This window comes from Symphalangus syndactylus, chromosome 2, assembly GCF_028878055.3.
Source record: "Symphalangus syndactylus isolate Jambi chromosome 2, NHGRI_mSymSyn1-v2.1_pri, whole genome shotgun sequence".
NCBI lineage: Eukaryota > Metazoa > Chordata > Mammalia > Primates > Hylobatidae > Symphalangus > Symphalangus syndactylus.
The window spans coordinates 129191923-129213956 of record NC_072424.2 but is presented as its reverse complement, the minus strand read 5'-3'; the positions used below and the strand labels follow the sequence as shown (position 1 = coordinate 129213956).

The 22034-nt window shown below is 43.1% G+C and overlaps 1 protein-coding gene across 2 annotated transcripts in view; it reads right to left on the bottom strand.

Annotated features, from left to right (window-relative positions):
* ARMT1 (acidic residue methyltransferase 1) overlaps nt 1-22034 on the bottom strand; it is a 172199-nt gene that overhangs the window by 137006 nt on the left and 13159 nt on the right. Inside the window, exon 5 of one of the 2 annotated variants that reach the window (XM_055267494.2) lies at nt 17810-19875. The exons of the other annotated variant lie outside the window; for it this stretch is intronic. Coding sequence (XP_055123469.1) covers nt 19108-19875 — 768 coding nt within the window. The 3' untranslated portion in view covers nt 17810-19107. Of the gene's footprint in view, nt 1-17809; nt 19876-22034 lie in introns of those variants that run through there. 2 annotated transcript variants of the gene reach the window in all.

Sequence of the window (22034 nt, the reverse complement as noted above, 5' to 3'; positions counted from 1 at the left end):
GGCCAGGCGTGATGGCTCACACCTGAAATCCCAGCACTTTGAGAGGCCAAAGTGGGAGGATCACTTGAGTCCAGGAGTTTGAGGCTGCAGTGAACTACGATAGGCCAGCACACTCCAGCCTTGGTGACAGAGTGAGACCCTGTCTCAAATAAATAAATAAATGAAATAAAATCAATCAATCAATTGGCCTCATATGGTTAAACCAAAGCAGAGATATGCCAAACATCTTATAAAGACATGCTATCTCCCCAGCCAAGACAGAAATTTAACTAAATATATTAATACGTATAAGAAAAGCATATGATAATCACAAGACAGATTATTTCACAATGGAAACTGGTTGGGGGGCAGGGGAGGCTGAGAAGACAGTGGACCTCAAATGCCAATGTCTTGTCCATTTAATAGCTCAGTTTCTCATCTAAATTAATAAAAATCAAGATTTCACCCTCAAAGCCTGCAAGCCTGTGGCTACAAAGCCCTCCCCAGGACTCCTCTTCCCTCAGGCTCCCTGTCCATTCACAGGATGTGCCCATGAGCCGTCAATAGAACAGGACATTAAGGTTGCCATTATGACCATTGTGATGGTTAATATTGTCAACTTGATGGGATTGAAGGATGCAAAGTATTGATCCCGATGTGTCTCTGAGGGTGTTGCCAAAGGAGATTAACATTTGAGTCAGTGGGCTGGGGAAGGCAGACCTACCCTTAACCTGGGTGGGCACCATCTAATCAGCTACCAGCAAATATAAAGCAGGCAGAAAAACGTGAAAAGGCTAGACTGGCTTAGCCCCACAGCCTACATCTTTCTCCTGCGCTGGATGCTTCCTGCACTCAAACATCAGACTCCCAAATTCTTCAGCCTTGAGACTTAGACTGGCTTCCTTGCTCCTCAGCTTGCAGATGAGACCTTGTGATCGTGTGAGTTAATACTCCTTAATAAACTCCATATATATATATGTATATATCCTATTAGTTCTGTCCCTCTAGGGAACCCTGACTAATACAACCACCAAGGTGAGGTTAGTCAGGATTATTCTAAGGTAGCAATGAGAAAATGATATTGCTTCCACACATTGAAGTTCTAGAAAGACCAATGTTAAAGATTCCTCCAAAAAGATGATAATTTGCCTACCACTCCGTTAAAATCAACCTCAAAAGTAAACATGGTTTCTAAATGAAAGAAAAAAGACAGCTTCTTCTGGATCTTTAAAATGCCCTTATTATTTTGGAAAATCTTATGGCTTTGGGTGGTGGGGGGGTTAGTGTGGGATTTTCCTGACCCCATTTTAGACATGTGTTACATTTCTTTTAAAACTGTGCCAACTTTCTTTCAAAAAGCAACAAATACTTCTTGTTTTTAAAAGCTGAGAGCAACGACTGTTTCTCATATGTACTTACTGCCCTGGATTCTCCGTGTTGATTCTAACTTCCTGCTGAGGTTTCACAAAAGCATTCCAAAACATATCAGTAAATTTTCTGATGCAGACCAGGCTAGATTTCTATTATCAGTTGAAGTTTAGCCAATCCTATACATTTATATATATATGTGTGTGTATATATATATAGTGATTCCAAGTTTAGCCAATCCTATACATTTATATATATATATATAGTGATTCTCATCTGCCCCTCTCAGAAACATCATCATCATAAATTAGTCTAATTTTTGGAAAGACATTTTATCTTCTGCTGATTTCACAGATTTAACCTCAATTAAAATACCCAATTTGTAAACTTGCATTACTGGCCATAAATGTATTTGGTCTGTAAAACTTCCTCTTATAAAAGAGAGAAGGAAGCAAGACACAGGAAGCTGAGCAATCAGCTAATGATTTTTTTTAAAAAATGAACACCTCAGCCTTCCCAGAGGCAGAAGTCCCTTGAGATAGCTCCTAAAAGTGTTATCACTACATACAAAACACTGATTTAAGACCATCGACTGCTTCTATTTCATCTGATATATCAGCCTGCTGAATACAGACCACTGATCAGAGTCTTATTTTCTTCTGCAATGCTGCTTGACCCCAACACAAACTCGACAGTCGTTCCGAATAGCCGGAAAATGGCACTTTCAATTTTTCCATCCTACAAGATCTAAATAATTCTTGTCGTAAAATAGGCAAATGGTCTGAAGTGCCTGATGTCCAGGCATTCTTCTACACATCAGTCCCTCTCTAGTCTGTTTCCAATACAACTCATCCCAAATCTTCCTTCTTTCCCTCCCACCTGTCCCCAGTCCCAATCCCAAGCATCGCTGAGTCTTTCTAATCTTCCTTTTCTACAGACCCATCTGACCTCTCCCCTCCTCACCAGGCTGCTCCTCGCCAGGCCGAGCTAGGTCCCAATTCTTCCTCAGCCTCCGCTCCTCCACCCTGTAATCCTTTTATCACCTCCCCTCCTCACACTCGGTCCAGTTTACAGTTTCATTCCGTGAGTAGCCGTCCCCCACCTGCCCAGCAATTTCCTCTTAAAAAGGTGGCTGAAGCTAAAGGCATAGTCAAGGTTAATGCTCCTTTTTCTTTATCAGACCTCTCCCAAATCAGTGAACATTTAGGCTCTTTCATTAAATATAAAAAACCCAGCCCAGTTCATGGCTCGTTCAGCAGCAACCCTGAGACGCTTTACAACCCTAGACCCTAAAAGGTCAAAAAGCCGTCTTAGTCTTAATATACATTTTATTACCCAATCTGCTCCTGACATTAAATAAAACTCCAAAAATTAAATTCCGGCCCTCAAACCCCACAACAGGATTTAATTAACCTCGCCTTCAAGGTGTACAACAATAAAAAAAAAAAAGTTGCAATTCCTTGCCTCCACTGTGAGACAAACCCCAGCCACATCTCCAGCGCACAAGAACTTCCAAACACCTGAACCGCAGTGGCCAGGCGTTCCTCCAGAACCTCCTCCCCCAGGAGCTTGCTACAAGTGCCAGAAATCTAGCTACCGGGCACAGGAATGCCCACAGCCCGGGATTCCTCCTAAGCCACGTCCCATCTGTGTGGGACCCCACTGAAAATCGGACTGTTCAACTCACCTGGCAGCCACTCCCAGAGCCCCTGGAACTCTGGCCCAAGGCTCTCTTACTGACTCCTTCCTAGATCTTCTCGGCTTAGCAGCTGAAGACTGACACCGCCCAATCGCCTCGGAAGCCTACAGGACCATCACAGACGCTCTGGGTAACTCACAGTGGAAGCTAAGTCCGTCCCCTTCTTAATCAATACGGAGGCTACCCACTCCACATTACCTTCTTTTCAAAGGCCTGTTTCCGTTGCCTCCATAACTGTTGTGGGTATTGACAGCCAGGCTTCTAAACCTCTTAAAACTCCCCAACGCTGGTGCCAACTTAGACAATACTCTTTTAAGCACTCCTTTTTAGTTATCCCCACCTGCCCAGTTCCTTATTAGGCCGAGACACTTTAACTAAATTATCTGCTTCCCTGACTATTCCTGGGCTACAGCCACACCTCATTGCCACCTTTTCCCCCAGTTCAAAGCCTCCTTCACATCCTCCTCTTGTATCCCCCCACCTTAACCCACAAGTATAAGATACCTCTACTTCCTCCTTGGCGACCCATCATCCACCCCTTACCATCTCATTAAAACCTAATCACGCTTACCCCACTCAACGCCAATATCCCATCCCGCAGCACGCTTTAAAAAGATTAAAGCCTGTTATCACTCGCCTGCTACAGCATGGCCTTTTAAAGCCTATAAACTCTCCTTACAATTCCCCCATTTTACCTGTCCTAAAACCAGACAAGCCTTACAAGTTAGTTCAGGATCTGTGCCTTTTCAACCAAATTGTCTTGCCTATCCACCCCGTGGTGCCAAACCCATATACTCTCCTATCCTCAATACCTCCCTCCACAATCCATTATTCTGTTCTAGATCTCAAACATGTTTTCTTTACTATTCCTTTGCACCCATCATCCCAGCCTCTCTTAGCTTTCACTTGGACTGACCCTAACACCCATCAAGTTCAGCAAACTACCTAGGCTGTACTGCCGCAAAGCTTCACAGACAGCCCCCATTACTTCAGTCAAGCCCAAATTTCTTCCTCATCTGTTACCTATCTCAGCCTAATTCTCATAAAAACACACGTGCTCTCCCTGCCAATTGTGTCTGACCTCTCAAACCCCAGCACGTTCTACAAAACAACAACTCCTTTCCTTCCTAGGCATAGTTAGCATGGTCAGAATTCTTACACAAGAGCCAGGACCACACCCTGTAGCCTTTCTGTGCAAACCTTACTGTTTTAGCCTAGCCCTCATGTCTGCGTGCAGCGGCTGCCGCTGCTTTAATACTTTTAGAGGCCCTCAAAATCACAAACTATGCTCAACTCACTCTCTACAGTTCTCATAACTTCCAAAATCTATTTTCTTCCTCATACCTGACGCATATACTTTCTGTTTCCCGGCTCCTTCAGCTGTACTCACTCTTTGTTGAGTCTCCCACAATTACCGTTGTTCCTGGCCCAGACTTCAATCCGGCCTCCCCACATTATTCCGGATACCACACCTGACCCTCATGACTGCATCTCTCTGATCCACCTGACGTTCGCCCCATTTCCCCACATTTCCTTCTTCCCTGTTTCTCACCCTGATCACACTTGGTTTATTGATGGCAGTTCCACCAGGCCTAATCGCCACTCACCAGCGAAGGCAGGCTATGCTATAGTATCTTCCACATCTATCACTGAGACTGCCGCTGTGCCCCCCTCCACTACCTCTCAGCAAGCCGAACTAGTTTTCTTAACTCAAGCCCTCACTCTTGCAAAAGGACTACGCATCAATATCTATACTGACTCTAAATATGCCTTTCATATTCTGCACCACCATGCGGTCATATGGGCTGAAAGAGGTTTTCTCACTACACAAAGGTCCTCCATCATTAATGCCTCTTTAATAAAAACTCTACTCAAGGCCGCTTTACTTCCAAAAGAAGCTGAAGTCATTCACTGCAAGAGGAGTCAGATCCCATTGCTCTAGGCAACGCTTATGCTGATAAGGTGGCTAGACAAGCAGCTAGCTCTCCGACTTCTGTCCCTCAAGGCCAGTTTTTCTCCTTCACATCGGTCACTCCCACCTACTCCCCTGCTGAAACTTCCACCTATCAATCTCTTCCCACACAAGGCAAATGGTTCTTAGACCAAGGAAAATATCTCCTTCCAGCCTCACACACCCATTCTATTCTGTCGTCATTTCATAACGTCTTCCATGTAGGTTACAAGCCGCTAGCCCGTCTCTTACAACCTCTCATTTCCTTTCCATCGTGGAAATCTATCCTCAAGGAGATCACTTCTCAGTGTTCCATCTGCTATTCTACTACCCCTCAGGGATTGTTCAGGCCTCCTCCCTTTCCTACACATCAAGCTCGGGGATTTGCCCCTGCCCAGGACTAGCAAATTAGCTTTACTCAACATGCCCCAAGTCAGAAAACTAAAATATCTCTTAGTCTGGGTAGACACTTTCACTGGATAGGTAGAGGCCTTTCTTACAGTGTCTGAGAAGGCCACCGCAGTCATTTCTTCCCTTCTGTCAGACATAATTCCTCAGTTTAGCCTTCCCTCTTCTATACAGTCTGATAACAGACCAGCCTTTATTAGTCAAATCAGCCAAGCAGTTTTTCAGGCTCTTAGTATTCAGTGAAACCTTTATATCCCTTACAGTCCTCAGTCTTCAGGAAAAGTAGAACAGACTAATGGTCTATTAAAAACACACCTCACCAAGCTCAGCCACCAACTTAAAAAGGACTGGACAATACTTTTACCACTTTTGCTTCTCAGAATTCAGGCCTGTCCTCAGAATGCTACAAGGTACAGCCCATTTAAGCTCCTGTATAGACGCTCCTTTTTATTAGGCCCTAGTCTCATTCCAGACACCAGACCAACTTAGACTGTGCCCCAAAAACTTGTCATCCCTACTATCTCTGTCTAGTCATACTCCTATTCACCATTCTCAACTACTCATACATGCCCTGCTCTTGTTTACACTGCCGGTTTACACTGTTTCTCCAAGCCATCACAGCTTATCTCCTGGTGCTATCCCCAAACCGCCACTCTAAACTCTTGAAGTAAATAAATAATCTTTGCTGGCAGGATTATGCTGAATCTCGTTAGGCACTCTCTATCAGATATCCTGGGTCCTCCCAATTCTTAGACCTTTTATACCTGTTTTTCTCCTTCTCTTATTCCATTTAGTTTTTCAATTCATACAAAACAGTATCCAGGCCATCACCAATAATTCTAAATGACATGTTTCTTCTAACAACCCCACAATATCACCCCTTACCACAAAATCTTCCTTCAGCTTAATCTCTCCCACTCTAGGTTCCCACGCCGCCCCTAATCCTGCTCGAAGAAGCCCTGAGAAACATTGCCCATTATCTCTCCATACCATCCCCCAAAATTTTCGCTGTCCCAACACTTTACCACTATTTCATTTTATTTTTCTTATTAATATAAGAAGACAGGAATGTCAGGCCTCTGAGCCCAAGCTAAGCCATCATATCCCGTGACCTGCACGTACACATCTAGATGGCCGGTTCCTGCCTTAACTGATGACATTCCACCAGAAAAGAAGTGAAAATGGCCTGTTCCTGCCTTAACTGATGACATTGTCTTGTGAAATTCCTTCTCCTGGCTCATCCTGGCTCAAAAGCTCCCCTACTGAGCACCTTGTGACCCCCACTCCTGCCTGCCAGAGAATAACCCCCCTTTGACTGTAATTTTCCTTTACCTACCCAAATCCTATAAAATGGCCCCACCCTTATCTCTCTTCGCTGACTCTCTTCGGACTCAGCCCACCTGCACCCAGGTGAAATAAACAGCTTTATTGCTCACACAAAGCCTGTTTGGTGGTCTCTTCACACGGACTCGAGTGAAACTTACTAATACATTTAATTATATCTTCACGATTTGTCTTATAGAAACCATTTTAAACTCCCCATAAAAGCAGTAAACTTGCAAAAGTGTGTTGTTGTATAAGAGATACCACCAACTGGCCGGGCACAGTGGCTCATGCCTGTAATCCCAGCACTTTGGGAGACTGAGAGGGGCAGATCACAAGATCAGGAGTTTGAGACCAGCCTGACCAACATGGTGAAACCCTGTTTCTACTAAAAATACCAAAATTGGCTGGGCGTGGTGGAGCACGCCTGTAATCCCGGCTACTCCGGAGGCTGAGGCAGGAGAATCTCTTGAACCTGGCAGGCAGAGGTTGCCGTGAGCGGAGATTGCACCACTGCACTCCAGCCTGGGCGACAGAGCGAGACTCCATCTTGGGGGAAAAAAAAAGAGCGAGATACCACCAACCTGCCCAATGTGGACGTGGGAGTCATCACCTTATGGATGGAAATCAAGATGGGATTTAGCTGATACTTCAATGAGTTAAATGGATTAGCAGAGAGAAAAAGTAGAGTTTTCCGTGAAGAAAAAAAATGACATAAGCTAAGTAGGCAGAAGGAAGTAGAATTTTCTACAAAGTGCCGACTTTTTTTTTTTTTTGAGACGGAGTCTCGCTCTGTCGCCCAGGCTGGAGTGCAGTGGTGCGATCTCGGCTCACTGCAAGCTCCGCCTCCCGGGTTCACACCATTCTCCTGCCTCAGCCTCCCGAGTAGCTGGGACTACAGGCGCCCACCACCATGCCCGGCTAATTTTTTTATATTTTTAGTAGAGACGGGGTTTCACCGTGGTCTCGATCTCCTGACCTCATGATCCGCCCGCCTCGGCCTCCCAAAGTTCTGGGATTACAGGCGTGAGCCACCGCGCCCGGCGATAAAGTGCCAACTTTTGTGCACGATCAAATAGGATTGCTTGGTGCGTGGCAAAAAGCATAAGCAATTAGATCCTAAAATCACACACAGAGCTAAAAGTGAGTTTTCTGCGTATATATAACGACGTTAAGTAGCAAAATGAATGAAAAGCTAGCTAGATTTTGTGACCTATCTTCAAATGACATACTTATTTAGTAACAGAGCTGGGACTGGACGGACGCTTGCCCAAGTTATTGACTCTTTGAATCCATCTCAGTAATGGAAGTGGCTGATGAGTCTTCTCCAAGACCACAATTATTTGGATTTCAGTGGTTCAAATCACATTCCATTTGAGAAATGATGAGAAAAAATAAAAAATAAAAATGGAAAATTAATGCATACTTTCACAGATTAATGTAAAGTTGGACCTCATTTAGTTTTAAACAGTTTATCAGTAATGTTATCAAAGATGAGGCAGGAATTAGATTGATTTATACAAGTAGAATTTTGGATTTCAAGTTGAGAGCAAAACACAACTTTTCTGTCATCCATTTGGTTAGAAGAGTGAGCCAGTGTGTCCTGGTCAAATCATTTCCATTTGTTCACAAAAACCATTTCCCTCCAAAATCTTACCCACTGGCTTCCAGCTGCTTGGTGGCCTGAAACATCCTTTTCAATTGTAAAAATCCTCTTAATAATGTTAAGGATGACTCAATCCTTGTACACATGTGAAATCTACTGTTTCTTTTAAAGATCTTTTGACGGCATGGAGCTGCACAAGAAAGGCTTAGCATTAAGTGAGATTTGAGATGGGAAAAAAAAAGTACACTATAATGCATCTCCCCTTTGATTCAAAAAATTAAATAAATGGGACGGGCGTGGTGGCTCACGCCTGTAATCCCAACACTTTGGGAGGCCGAGGCAGGTGGATCACGAGGTCAGAAGTTCAAGACAAGCCTGACCAACATGGTGAAACCCCATCTCTACTAAAAATACAAAAATTAGCCAGGTGTGGTGGCGCTTGCCTGTAGCCCCAGCTACTCAGGGGGCTGAGGCAGAATAATCGCTTGAACCCAGGAGGCGGAGGTTGCAGTGAGCTGAGATCGTGCCACTGCACTCCAGCCTCGGTGACAAAGTAAGACTCCGTCCCATAAATAAATAAATAAATAAATAAATAAATAAATAAATAAAATCAGTCATGCCTTTCATCAACTTTGTGAAAAGGAAAGAGAATTGGGGGAACAAGAAAAAACGAGCACATGTTCATAACTGTTTGTGCCGTGGACTCCTCCAAATAAACTGTGTAAATGCGTTAAATAAACAATGCAAAGGGAAAAATTACATAGAAATAGTTAACAAAACATTAAAAACAAAAATCTGTGGCCAGGCGTGGTAGCTCACACCTGTAATCCAGCACTTTGGTAGGCCGAGGCAGGTGGATCCACCTGAGGCCAGGAGCTTGAGACCAACCTGGCCAGCATGATAAAACCCTGTCTCAACTAAAAATACAAAATTAGCCGGGCGTGGTGGCCAGCACCTGTAATCCCAGCTACTTGAGAGGCTCAGGCAGGAGAATCGCTTGAACCAGGATGCAGAAGTTGCAGTGAGCCAAGATCACACCACTGCACTCGAGCCGGAGCAACAGAACGAGATTTTGTCTCAAAATAAATAAATAAATAAATAATAAAAAAAGTAGAGGAAAAAGCAGTTTCCCTCCCCATGATAAGCAGTTACTTGATATTGACAACTTGGGGCTATGAATCTAATGCAAACACTATTCTAGGTGGACTAGAGTAACTGGGTGGCTCTTAATAATTAGCAGTATCTGAAGACTTTTAGTTGTCCAAAGATGTTCATTTCAGTTTTTTTTCTAGTAGCAAAATTTTTTAACAATCTATATAGCAAAATAAACTATGATCTAGTCATATGATGAATGTAGCCATTTAAAAATCACATTTTTGGCCTGGGCACAGTGGCTCATGCCTGTAATCCTAGCACTTTGGGAGGCCAAGGCAGGAGGATCGCTTGAGCCCAGGAGTTAGAGACAAGTCTGGGCAACATAGGAAGACGCCGTATTTGCCAAAAATACAAAAATTAGCCAGGTGTACTGGTAGGTGTCTGTAGTCCCAGCTACTCGGGAGGCTGAGGTGGGAGGATATCTTGAGCCTGGGAGGTGGAAGTTGCAAAGAGCCATGATCGTGCCACTGCACTCCAGCCTAGGCATCAGAGCCAGGACCTGTCTCAAAAAAAAAAAAAAAAATACATTTTGAAGAATTTTTAACAAACGGAAAATTGATTATAATATTGAAGGAACAAAGCAGTATTTAAAGAAGCATACACTTATCAAAAACTCTCAGGCCGGGTGCGGTGGCTCACGCCTGTAATTCCAGCACTTTGGGAGGCCGAGGCGGGTGGATCACCTGAGGTTAGGCGTTCAAGAACAGCCTGACCAACATGGTGAAACCCCATCTCTACTAAAAATACAAAATTAGCTGGGCACAGGGGCGCACGCCTGTAATCCCAGCTACTCAGGAGGCTGAGGCAGGAGAATCGCTTGAACCCAGGAGGTGGAGTTTGCAGGGTGCCAAGATTGCGCCACTGCACTCCAGCCTCGGCAACAAGAGCAATACTCCGTCTCAAAAAAAAGAAAAGAAAAAAGAAAACCCTCAATTATATAAAATATATATCCCTTTGTTCATTCAACAAGTACTATTGATCTCCTTATATGTCAGGCTTTCCAACAGATCCACTTAATCCTTCAGAGTTCAATTTAAATAGCATCAGCTCAGTTTTAAAGAAATATTTCAAGGCCAGGCATGATGGCTTATGCCTGTAATCCCAGCACTTTGGGAGGCCGAGGTGGGTGGATCACTTGAGTTCAGGGGTTCGAGACAAGCTTCACCAACATGGTGAAACCCTGTCTCTACTAAAAATACACACACACAAAAAAATTAGCCAAGTGTGGTGGCGCACGCCTGTAATCCCAGGTACTCGGGGGGCTGAGGCAGGAGAATCGCTTGAACCCGGGAGTCGGAGGTTGCAGTGAGCCGAAATCACACCATTGCACTCCAGCCTGGGTGACAAAGCGAGACTCCATCTCAAAAAACAAAGCAAAACAAAACAAGAAATATTTCAAACACTGGAATGCATTACCTATCAATCAGTCATTCATTGAGCAACTACTGTGTTCAATTGTGTGTAGGACAAATGCACAGAAGATACAGGTGGTGGCTGCCCTAAGAAATGTAAGATTAGTGGGAATCGACAAGTTAGAAGTGTCTTCTGTATGAACTGATGTTCCCTTTTATTTTCTAAAAGGTTTAAAAATGGGATGAAGTGCCGGGCGCGGTGGCTCACGCTTGTAATCCCAGCACTTTGGGAGGCCGAGGCGGGCAGATCACGAAGTCAGGAGATCGAGACCACGGTGAAACCCCGTCTCTACTAAAAATACAAAAAAATTAGCCGGGCGTGGTGGCGGGCGCCTGTAGTCCCAGCTACTGGGAGAGGCTGAGGCAGGAGAATGGCGTGAACCCGGGAGGCGGAGCTTGCAGTGAGCCGAGATCGCGCCACTGCACTCCAGCCTGGGCGACAGAGCGAGACTCCGCCTCAAAAAAAAAAAAAAAAAAAAAGGGATGAAGTAATAGTAAATAAAGTGAAAACGAAAAATGTGCCACACCAAAGAAAAGCAAAATGGAAAAAAATCAGGTTTTACAGAATATTCAGGTGGCCACTAGGGGGTGCCAGAATGTTAATACCTTTCAGCAAGTTTTCAGTTTCCCTCGGGTAATTTGAGTTTGGTATTCAATGTAGTTTAAATTGGCCGGAATTAACGTTTTTTTTTTCCAGCAAAATGGTAAGAATGTGACTCAGGTCACATACTTCATAGTAGACTGGTGCTATGATTTGAATCTATCCCCTCCAAAATTCATGTGCTGAAACTGGTGGCCAATAGGGTGATATTAATAGGCGGGGCCTTTAAGAGGTGATTTGGTCAGGAGGGATCCTCCTTCACAGATGGGTTTCAGAGGCGTCACGCGGCATTCAACTCCCGTCCGCCTTCTCCACGTGAGGACATAGTGTTCCTCCCCTCCTCTAGAAGACGCAGCAACAAGGCACCATCTTGGAAGCTGAGACCAGGACCTCACCAGTCAACAAACCTGCTGGCACCTTGATCTTGGACTCCCAGCCTCCAGAACGATGAGAAATAAATTTCTGTCGTTTTTAGACTACCCAGCCTCAGGTATTTTGTTATAGTGTCACCAATGGACTAAGACAATCAAGAATTATAAATCAAGTATTTATGAGTCTCAGGCCATTATTTAGTACGAGGGTCATATTGCTATCCAGAAAAAAAAAAAAAAAATCTCCTGGCGGGGCACAGTGGCTCACGCCTGTGATCCCGGCACTTTGGGAGGCCGAGGCGGGTAGATTACCTGAGGTCAGGAGTTCGAGACCAGCCTGGCCAACATGGCGAAACTCCGTCTCTACTAAAATACAAAAATTAGCCGGGCATGGTGGCAGGCGCCTGTAATCCCAGCTACTCGGGAGGCTGAGGCAGGAGAATCGCTTGAACCTGGGAGGCAGAGGTTGCAATGAACCAAGATTGTGCCATTGCACTCCAGCCTGAGGGACAAGAGTGAAACTGCGTCTCAAAACAAAACAAAAAAACCTCCTATCCGTCTAACATGAATTAATTAGTAAACTAAACAAACAAAAACCCCACAAAAAGTAAAATGACAACAAGAACAAAACCAACCAAACAAAAGTTAAAAGTTGGAAAAATACTTAAGAATTAAAAAAAATAAAATAAAAGTCTGGGTATAGGCTCATGCCTGTAATCCCAGCACTTTGGGAGGTTGAGGCAGTAGTCTCGTTTGAGCCCAGTAGTTTGAGACCAGCCTGGGCAACATAGTGAGACTTCATCTCTACAAAAAAAATTTAAATTAGCCAGGCATGGTGGTGCATGCCTGTAGTCTCAGCTACTTGGAAGGCTGAGGTAGGAAGATCACTTGAGCCTAGGAGGTCGAGGCTGCTGTGAGTGCCTGAGCGACAGAGTGAGACCTTGTCTCAAAAAAAAAAAAAAAAATGTTTTAATGGTATGATCCTGCTTTTTTATCTTAGAAATGTAAAAAAAGGTATGTCTATACATAAAGAAGAACTTAGCAATATATACATCAAATCTTAACGGGGTATTTGGAGATGGTGTTACTACACTGTTGTTGTTTTTCTGAGGTGTTTTTTTTTTCTCTGCTGTATTCATTTGCTGCAATTTCAAGATACCACTTAATGCTTACCATGAGTGTCAGACATGGCATGAGCACTTTATCTAGGTAATGACATGAATGCATAGAAGTGTTCAAAGTCTTCTCCACTCCCAATCTAGCAAAAAAAAAGGAGGGTAGAGACAAAAAGAGGAAAAAAGACATTTTGTAGATGTTCTGGAATAAAGCTTAGTGGGAGTTTGGGCAGAGAGGACTGTGTTAGAAAAATGATTGGGGCCGGGCGCGGTGGCTCACGCTTGTAATCCCAGCACTTTGGGAGGCCGAGGCGGGCGGATCACGAGGTCAGGAGATTGAGACCACGGTGAAACCCCGTCTCTACTAAAAGTACAAAAAAATTAGCCGGGCGTGGTGGCGGGCGCCTGTAGTCCCAGCTACTCGGAGAGGCTGAGGCAGGAGAATGGTGTGAACCCGGGAGGCGGAGCTTGCAGCGAGCCGAGATCGCGCCACTGCACTCCAGCCTGGGTGAGAGAGTGAGACTCCGTCTCAAAAAAAAAAAAAAAAAAAAAAAGAAAAATGATTGGGAGAGGAAATTTTAATAACAACTTTGAACTATGTTTTCAATCCACTCTGGGGTTTTCTTAAAATGCAAATAAAGGTTTAAACTGTGTTGCTTTTTGTGGCTGGTGCGTTTTCTTTTATAGAAACGTGACCTTGAGAATAAGCAACTCGGATTTTGGCTTTATAAAGTTTCGAAAAATTACTGCATTTTATCAAACACAAACACTGCCTCAAATTAGTAAGAAAAGTTGGACCATGGCTGGGCGCGGTGGCTCACGGCTGTAATCCCAGCACTTTGGGAGGCCAAGGTGGGCAGATCACCTGAGATCAGGAGTTCTAGACCAGCCTGGCCAACATGGCGAAACCCTGTTTCTACTAAAAATACAAAAAAAAAAATTAGCTGGGCGTGGTGGCGTGCACCTGTAGTCCTAGCTATTTGGGGAGGCTGAAGCAGGAGAATCACTTGAACCCGGAGGCAGAGGTTGCAGTGAGCCAAGATTATGCCACTGCACTCCAGCCTGGGTGACAGAGCAAGACTCCTTCTCAAAAAAAGAAAGAAAAGCTGGATCATGACAACAAATCTTGTCCACTTGCTGTTAAAACACCATTCTCTGCATAATTATTTACCTGCCCTTCATCTACATTTTCATCCTAATATACCTACAATACTGGATCTACGTCTTGATAAAAATGTATTGCATGAAATTTATAAGCTACACTTACTTCATATGTAGGTGTGGTAGCAGTTGAGAAAGAATTAAAGATGCTATTTTGGGAAGGCTACTCAGCTCTTCAGTGGAAAACCCATTCACACCCCATTGCAGAACCTCAGCGGAAAGATGAGCTCCTCTGCACCCATACTAAACTGTGCTCCTCTGCACCCATACTAAACATGTGTAGGCCACATTTGCTCAGGTGGAAACAAGAGTGTTGGAAGCAGGATGCGGGGAGTCTTGAGGGGGGTTGAGAGAATGTTGGCAGTCCCTCACTTTAGAGACCCTTAAGAGGATTTTAAGCAGCTCCAACACCAATGTTTTGCAATAAAAGTATTTATCCAAATTTAAAACGTTTGTGCTGCAAACTGATACCATCAAGAAATTGATCACACACAGAATTGGAGAAAATATTTATAAGTCATATGTCCAATAAGAGACCTGTATCCAGAAAATATATATATATGTTTTTTATATATATATATATATATATATAGTTGTTGTTGTTGAGATGGAGTCTCGCTCTTATCGCCCAGGCTGGAGTGCAGTGGCGTGATCTTGGCTCACTGCAGCCTCGGCCTCCCAGGTTCCAGTGATTCTCTTGGCTCAGCCTCCTGAGTAGCTGGGACTATAGGCATGCGCCACCATGCCCAGCTAATTTTTGTATTTTTTAGTAGAGAAGGGGTTTCTCCATATTGGTCAGGCTGGTCTCAAACTCCTGACCTCATGATCTGCCCACCTTGGCCTCCTAAAGTGCTGGGATTACAGACGTGAGCCACCACGCCTGGCCAGAATATATTATTATTATTATTTTTTTTTTTTTTTGAGACAGTCTCACTTTGTTACCAGGCTGACGTGCAGTGGCATGACCTCGGCTCACTGCGACCTCTACTGCCCTGGTTCAAGTGATTCTCCTGCCTCAGCCTCCCGAGTAGCTAGGATTACAGGCATAAGCCACCATGCCCAGCTAATTTATGTATTTTTAGTAGAGACAGGGTTTCAGCATGTTGGCCAGGATGGTCTCAATCTCTTGACCTTGTGATCTGCCCGCCTTGGCCTCCCAAAGTGCTGGGATTACAGGCGTGAGCCACTGCGCCCAGCCCAGAATATATCTTTTAAATTTTATAACTCATAAGAAGATAATGTTTAAATGGGCAGAGGAATTGAAGACATCTTCCCAAAGAAGATACACAAATGGCCAATGAGCACATGAAAATATGCTTAACATTATTCATTAGGGAAATGCCATTCAAAGGCATGAGATTCCCACTTTGCACCCAACAGTTCAGCTATAATCAAAAACACGGATACTATTAATAACAGGCCAGGCACAGTGGCTCACGCCTGTAATCCCAGCATTTTGGGAGACTGAGGCGGGTGGATTACTTGAGGTCAGGAGTTCAAGACCAGCCTGGCCAACATGGTGAAACCCAGTCTCTACTAAAAAAAATACAAAAATTAACTGGTGCATGGTGGTGCGTGCCTGTAATCCCAGTTACTTGGGAAACTGAGGCAAGAGGATCACTTGAACCCAGGAGGCAAGGTTGCAGTGAGCCGAGATCATGCCACTGCATTCCAGCCTGGGTGACAGAGCAAGACTCTGTCTCAAAAAAAAAGAGTAACAAGTGCTGACAAAAATGTGGAGAAGTTGGAGCCGTCGTGCATTGTCGGAAGGAATGTGAAATGGTGCAAACACGTCAGGGAAAGTATTTGGCAGACACACAAAACATTACAGTTACCATATGATGGAACACTTTCACCCCTACGTATATACCCAAAAGAAGTGAAAACATACACAAGTCTTGTACATGAATGTCATAGCAGCATTATTCATAATAGTCAAAAAGTGGAAACAACCCAAATGCCCATCACCTGACAAATGAATAAAACATGGTATGTCCATACAATGGAATAGTATTTGGGCCGGGCGCAGTGGCTCACAACTGCAATCCCAGCACTTTAGGAGGCCAAGACTGGTGGCCAGGAGACCAGGGAGGTCTCCTGCACTCCCTGGTGCAGGGAGGTCTCCCAGCACTTTGGGAGGCCGGAGACCAGGCTGGGCAACATGGCAAAACCCCATCTCTTAAAAAAAAAAGTATTCAGCCATCAAAAAAGATGAAGTACTTGTAGAGTCCTAATTAGAGAAGAGTTGGGACTGACTGACACATACAACTGATGAACCTTCAAAATAAGCTACTCACAAAAGACCGCCTATTTTGATTCTATTTATATGTAATGTCCAGAACATCTAAATTCATATAGACAGAAAGATTCATGGTTGCCAAGTGCTAAGGAGGGGGCAAAGGGGAATGACTATCAATAGGTACTAGTTTGTTTTAGCGGTAACAAAAACAACCCTGTGAATATACTAAAATACTGTACCCTTTAAATGGATGAATTGTATTTATATTTCAGTAAAGCTGTTTTAAAAAATCAACTGGGCAAGGTGCGGTGGCTCACGCCTGTAATCCCAGCACTTTGGGAGGTCGAGGCGGGCAGATCATGAGGTCAGGAGATCGAGACCATCCTGGCCAACATGGTGAAACCCCGTCTCTACTAAAACTACAAAAATTAGCTGGGGTGGTGGCCCATGCCTGTAATCCCAGCTACTCGGGAGGCTGAGGCAGAAGAACCACTTGAACCTGGGAGGCGGAGATTGCAGTGAGCTGAGATTGCGCCACTGGACTCCAGCCTGGCAACAGAGTGAGACTCCGTCTCAAAAAAAAAAAAAAAAATCAACTGGTGAGGCTGGGCACAGTGGCCTTGCCTATAATCCTAGCACTTTGGGAGGTTGAAGCCAATAGTTTGAGACCAGCTCTGGGCAACATAGTGAGACGTCATCGCTACAAAATAAAAAAAATTAGCTGGGCATGGTGGCACACACCCATATTTCCAGCTACTGAAGAGGCTGGGGTGAGAGGATCACCTAAGTCTGGGAGGTCAAGACTGCAGTGAGCTGTGATCATGCCACTGCACTCCAGCCAGGGAAATAGGGCGAGACCCTGTCTTAAAAACAAAACAACACTAAACTAACATTAAAACTTAAAAATCAACTGGTGAAAACATAGGTAGGCCCTTCCTCTTGCTAAGCATTAAAAAAAATTCCACCTTGACCTGACTTCCTCTTCCTCAGTGCCACCTTTCTCGCACTAGTTTGCTTCCTTGCTCTTTTTCATGGGGGAGTGGGGGTGCTGAACTACTTCCAGTGCTGGAGCTCACACGGTGGCTATGAAGTCACCCTAAATATACAACTGTGTTTCTAAATTATGTCAAATGCCTACAAATAATTCTAATATGGAAGCATTTTACAAACTTACTCTTTAAAACAGGCACACATGTGGATAAAGAAACAGTAGATTCAAAATGTACAGCTATTTATATAAACATTTTGCAAAAATCTTTTTTAATACTTAGCAAGAGCATAGACTAATAACCTTTTATAAATGATATTTAATAACTGCTTTTGGCAACATCTAGAATACATATTATGTTTCTTTTTACATAAATCTCATTTTTAATCTTCCTTTCTTGACTTTTCCCCACTGGAAAACAAAACCAATGAGATTTTCAGTACAATTCATTTTTATTATTTTAGTGCAACAAAACATTTCCAGATTTATTTCCAATTTCAGTTTCAAAACAAACTGACCTGAAATTTTTAGTATTTAGTATCTGTGACAATGACCAATAAAATGTGTAAAAATATAAAAAATAAATTCATTCATTGTTGGTAGTACTCCAAATTCAATGCCTAAGAACTTTTTCTATCTAAAGCATTTTCCTAAAACTGCAAACTAAAAATCTGTTTATTTAAAACATTTATGTGGTAAAATAATCTCATTTGATTATGGATATCATAAATAGAATATAAAAGATATTACATTTCTTCAAATACCATTTGTTTCACTGTGTTCAATTTTGAGTTTCCTAACATCCATTCTACAGGTCAATCAAAATACAAAGGCGTGCAAATGAAACAAGCTATTGAAATGAAATAAAAAATTCAAGGAGAATAAAAATTAGAATTAACTTATGAGGTAACTTTTATGTAAGCAAACATCACAGTTGTAAGAAATGCCTCTCTTTACAAAGAGTCATTAAGATGTGCATTTTCATAGAGCTATTATTTCATGAGCCCAAAATCAAGCAAAATAAAATCCCATGCTTCCTGGACTATTAAATACCATGCAGTGTACTACTTAAGAAAAGAACAGGGTTAACTAACTAAAAGCAGAACTCACTTATTTTTTGCTTCCTAGCCGATAAAAATAAGTTCATTGGCTGGGCGCGGTGGCTCACGCTTGTAATCCCAGCACTTTGGGAGGCCGAGGCGGGCGGATCACGAGGTCAGGAGATCGAGACCACAGTGAAACCCTGTCTCTACTAAAAATATAAAAAAATTAGCCGGGCATGGTGGCGGGCGCCTGTAGTCCCAGCTACTCGGGAGGCTGAGGCAGGAGAATGGCGTGAACCCGGGAGGCAGAGCTTGCAGTGAGCCGAGATTGCGCCACTGCACTCCAGCCTGGGCGACAGAGCGAGACTCCGCCTCAAAAAAAAAAAAAAAAAAAAAAAAGTTCATTAAAAGCACTTGAAATTATGTATTTAACCTGAAAAAAAGTTGCTAAAATTCCAATATAAATGTAAATATCTTTAACTTGCTTAACCCAGCTATCCCCAAAACAGTGCAGTGGGGCAAAATGTTCAAAAGAAAAATCATCCAGTGTACATAGATGGGCACCGAGAAGTTAAGCTTCCCAGAGCACGTACAGAGCCGCCAGGCGACTCAATTCACGCGTTCCTTTTCTGGGGATGAAAAGGTGCTCATCAGATCTTTCTATGCAACTAGGAGCACCTAAATCAAGTCAAAGGGGACCATCGTACTGAAATATTCCGTATTTTCCAGTGGTCCACCAGCTGGGCTCAGAGGCCAGAAGCTGTTCCCCTTGCCCAGGCTGCAGACCAACCTGAATTTCAGCTTTTAATGTTCTTATGGTACAGAGGGGTGCAGGATGGAAGCCATTCAGAGCCTGATGAAATGGAACAGAAAACTCCCATTTTCTGTCACCTGTCAACTTCCTATAATTCAAATCACCCTTGAATAAAATTAAATGTGCCTTCTGTAGTTCAGCATATAAGTCGGGAGCAACCTGAGGCATTGCACAGTACTCATGAGGCAGAGTCCAAAATATATGATTGTGGTAAACCCATTTACCCATTTTAATATACTCTTCCCAGTCGGCCCCACACTTGGACATCCACTTATGATTGCTATGTTTTACCTGTTCAATTAACCAATTAAAATCATGTATAGTAGTATCAGAAACAAACCATGGAATTGTTTTTCCATAAAAATGAACCTCAGTAGCCAGTTCAGAGGACAACAAGAAGTTGGCTAATACTAAATCTGTAACAAGCTCAAATCCACAATTATCGAGAACAATATACACTCTAGTAACAGAAGCTTTTTCTCTTGTTTTCTTGCAATTGCTAAGCAATGACCAAAGATGTTCCATATCATTCAATAAAATGAAAGGTTTTAGGTCTTCCAATGAATTTAGTACATCAGTATCCTGAGAACTACTTTCTCCACCTGAGAATGACAGATCACACTTATTTCCCCACAGTGAAATCTGAAAAAGAAAAAGTAAAAAATATTCACCCTTCTTCTGAATAGCCAACAAAACTCCATTATGTAGCAGGGTGGGGGGACATTGCTAAAAAACTATTAAATATCTACAAAACTCTTTAAATGCCCATCAAATCTATACTTTCTCTAACAATGCACAAACATTATTTCACATGATGCTGTATTAACAAGATAAAACTGAAATTTTTAATTCATCAGTATGTAATGGACTTAAAAAAACTGGTTTCAATCATTCTAGCCCTCACATTGTTTATTCAGAATAAAAGTTTTTGCAGCTTGCAGATATTAGAACATAATCAGATGCGTGAAGAGAGGCTCAAAGTTGCCCATATAATCCAGAGTCAAGAGAAAAAATAAAAGTTTATTTTTTCCTCCTTGCCCCTGCAGAACTGTCCAGTTTCTTTCGCTAACTGCATAACCTTAGGACATGACACCTCTCTGGGATTTGGTTCTCTCATTTGTAAAATTTAAAAAACTGAACAAGGTGAAATCTAAAGACGCTACTTTTTAAACAAGGTCATGTTAACTAAAGACCCATTGTAATCAATTATCTTATTCAGCTTTAAATTGAATTAATACTCAATTACATTTTGTAGAAAACAGTATGTAGGCCTATTTTTTTTTTAAGCCATAAAATTACACGTTTAGGACTTCCAGCTCGACCTGGGTTCAAACTCAGCATCTTCAGTTTATGATCATCAACAAATTACTTAAGCTCTCTAAGGCTCAAGTCCTGCAACTGAAAAACGAGATACTACTACTTACCTCATAGAATTATTGTGAGAATTGATCTAATACATGTAAATAATGTACCAAATACCTGGCATATAGAAGTACTCAATAAACACTAGCCAAAACAGACTCTACTCTCATTTGTGATTTTTTTTGAATAAAGATGGGGTCTCACTATGTTGACCAGGCTAATTTCCATCTCCTGGCCTCAAGCAATCCTCCTGCCGTGGCCTCCCAAAATGCTGAGATTATAAGCATGAGCCACCTTGTCAGGCCCTCATTTGTGATTTAAAATAAGGAGAATGCATGTTCCCACCAACAGGGTTTTCGTTTCGCTTTTTTTTTTTTTTGAGATAGAGTCTCCGTCACCCAGGCTGGAGTGCGGTGGTGCGATCTTGGCTCACTGCAACCTCCGCCATCCAGGTTCAAGCAGTTCTCCTGCCTCAGCCTCCCAAGTAGCTGGGATTACAAGTGTATGCCACCATACTCAGCTAATTTTTATATTTTTAGTAGATACGGGGTTTTGCCATGTTGGACAGGCTGGTCTCGAACTCCTGACCTCAAGTGATGTGATCGCCTTAGCCTCCCAAAGTGCTGGGATTACAGGGAAATAGTATTATTTATTTTTATTTTTATTTATTTTTTGAGACAGAGTCTCGCTCTGTCACCCAGGCTGGAGTGCAGTGGCATGATCTCGGCTCACTGCAACCTCCGTCTCCCGGGTTCAAGCATTCTCCTGCCTCAGCCTCTCAAGTAGCTGGGATTACAGGCACCCACCACCATGCCCAGCTAATTTTTTGTATTTTTAGTAGAGACGGGGTTTTACCATGTTAGCCAGGCTGGTCTCAAACTCCTGGCCTCAGGTGATCTGCCCACCTCAGCCTCCCAAAGTGCTGGGATTACAGGTGTGAGCCACCATGCCCAGCCGAACAGTATTATTTTAAAAAGAGATAAATGAATAAATGTTTTTTAAAAAATAAGGCTTAAATAATAACTAAAGTGTCCAAGGTCACCTTTTTCTAGAGTTTCCTGAAGAAATCCATACAATGGTGTCCACGCTGGCCTTCAGCGACTGAGAGCAGGTTTTGTGCTAGCCTCCTGCACTTTCCCTTCACACCATCTTCCAGTTTGTAATGACATAGTTCTTTGTGCAATTACTTGATTGTCTATATTCTCTCAAGATTACAAGTTTTGATAGGGAGGATCAGCCTGTTTTTGTTTTACCACTACATGCCCAGCACCTAGAATGGCATTTGACATAGTGGCCCCAGAAATGTGCGTGTGGACAGTGGGAGAGTGCTATGACTTTTGAAAGAGATCAACATTCTCTGCAAACTAGAATGTTTTCAAGCTTCCCTTGAGATGTTAACCTGTTGCTCACTGCGGACACCAAGCAGAGGCAACTCTGGC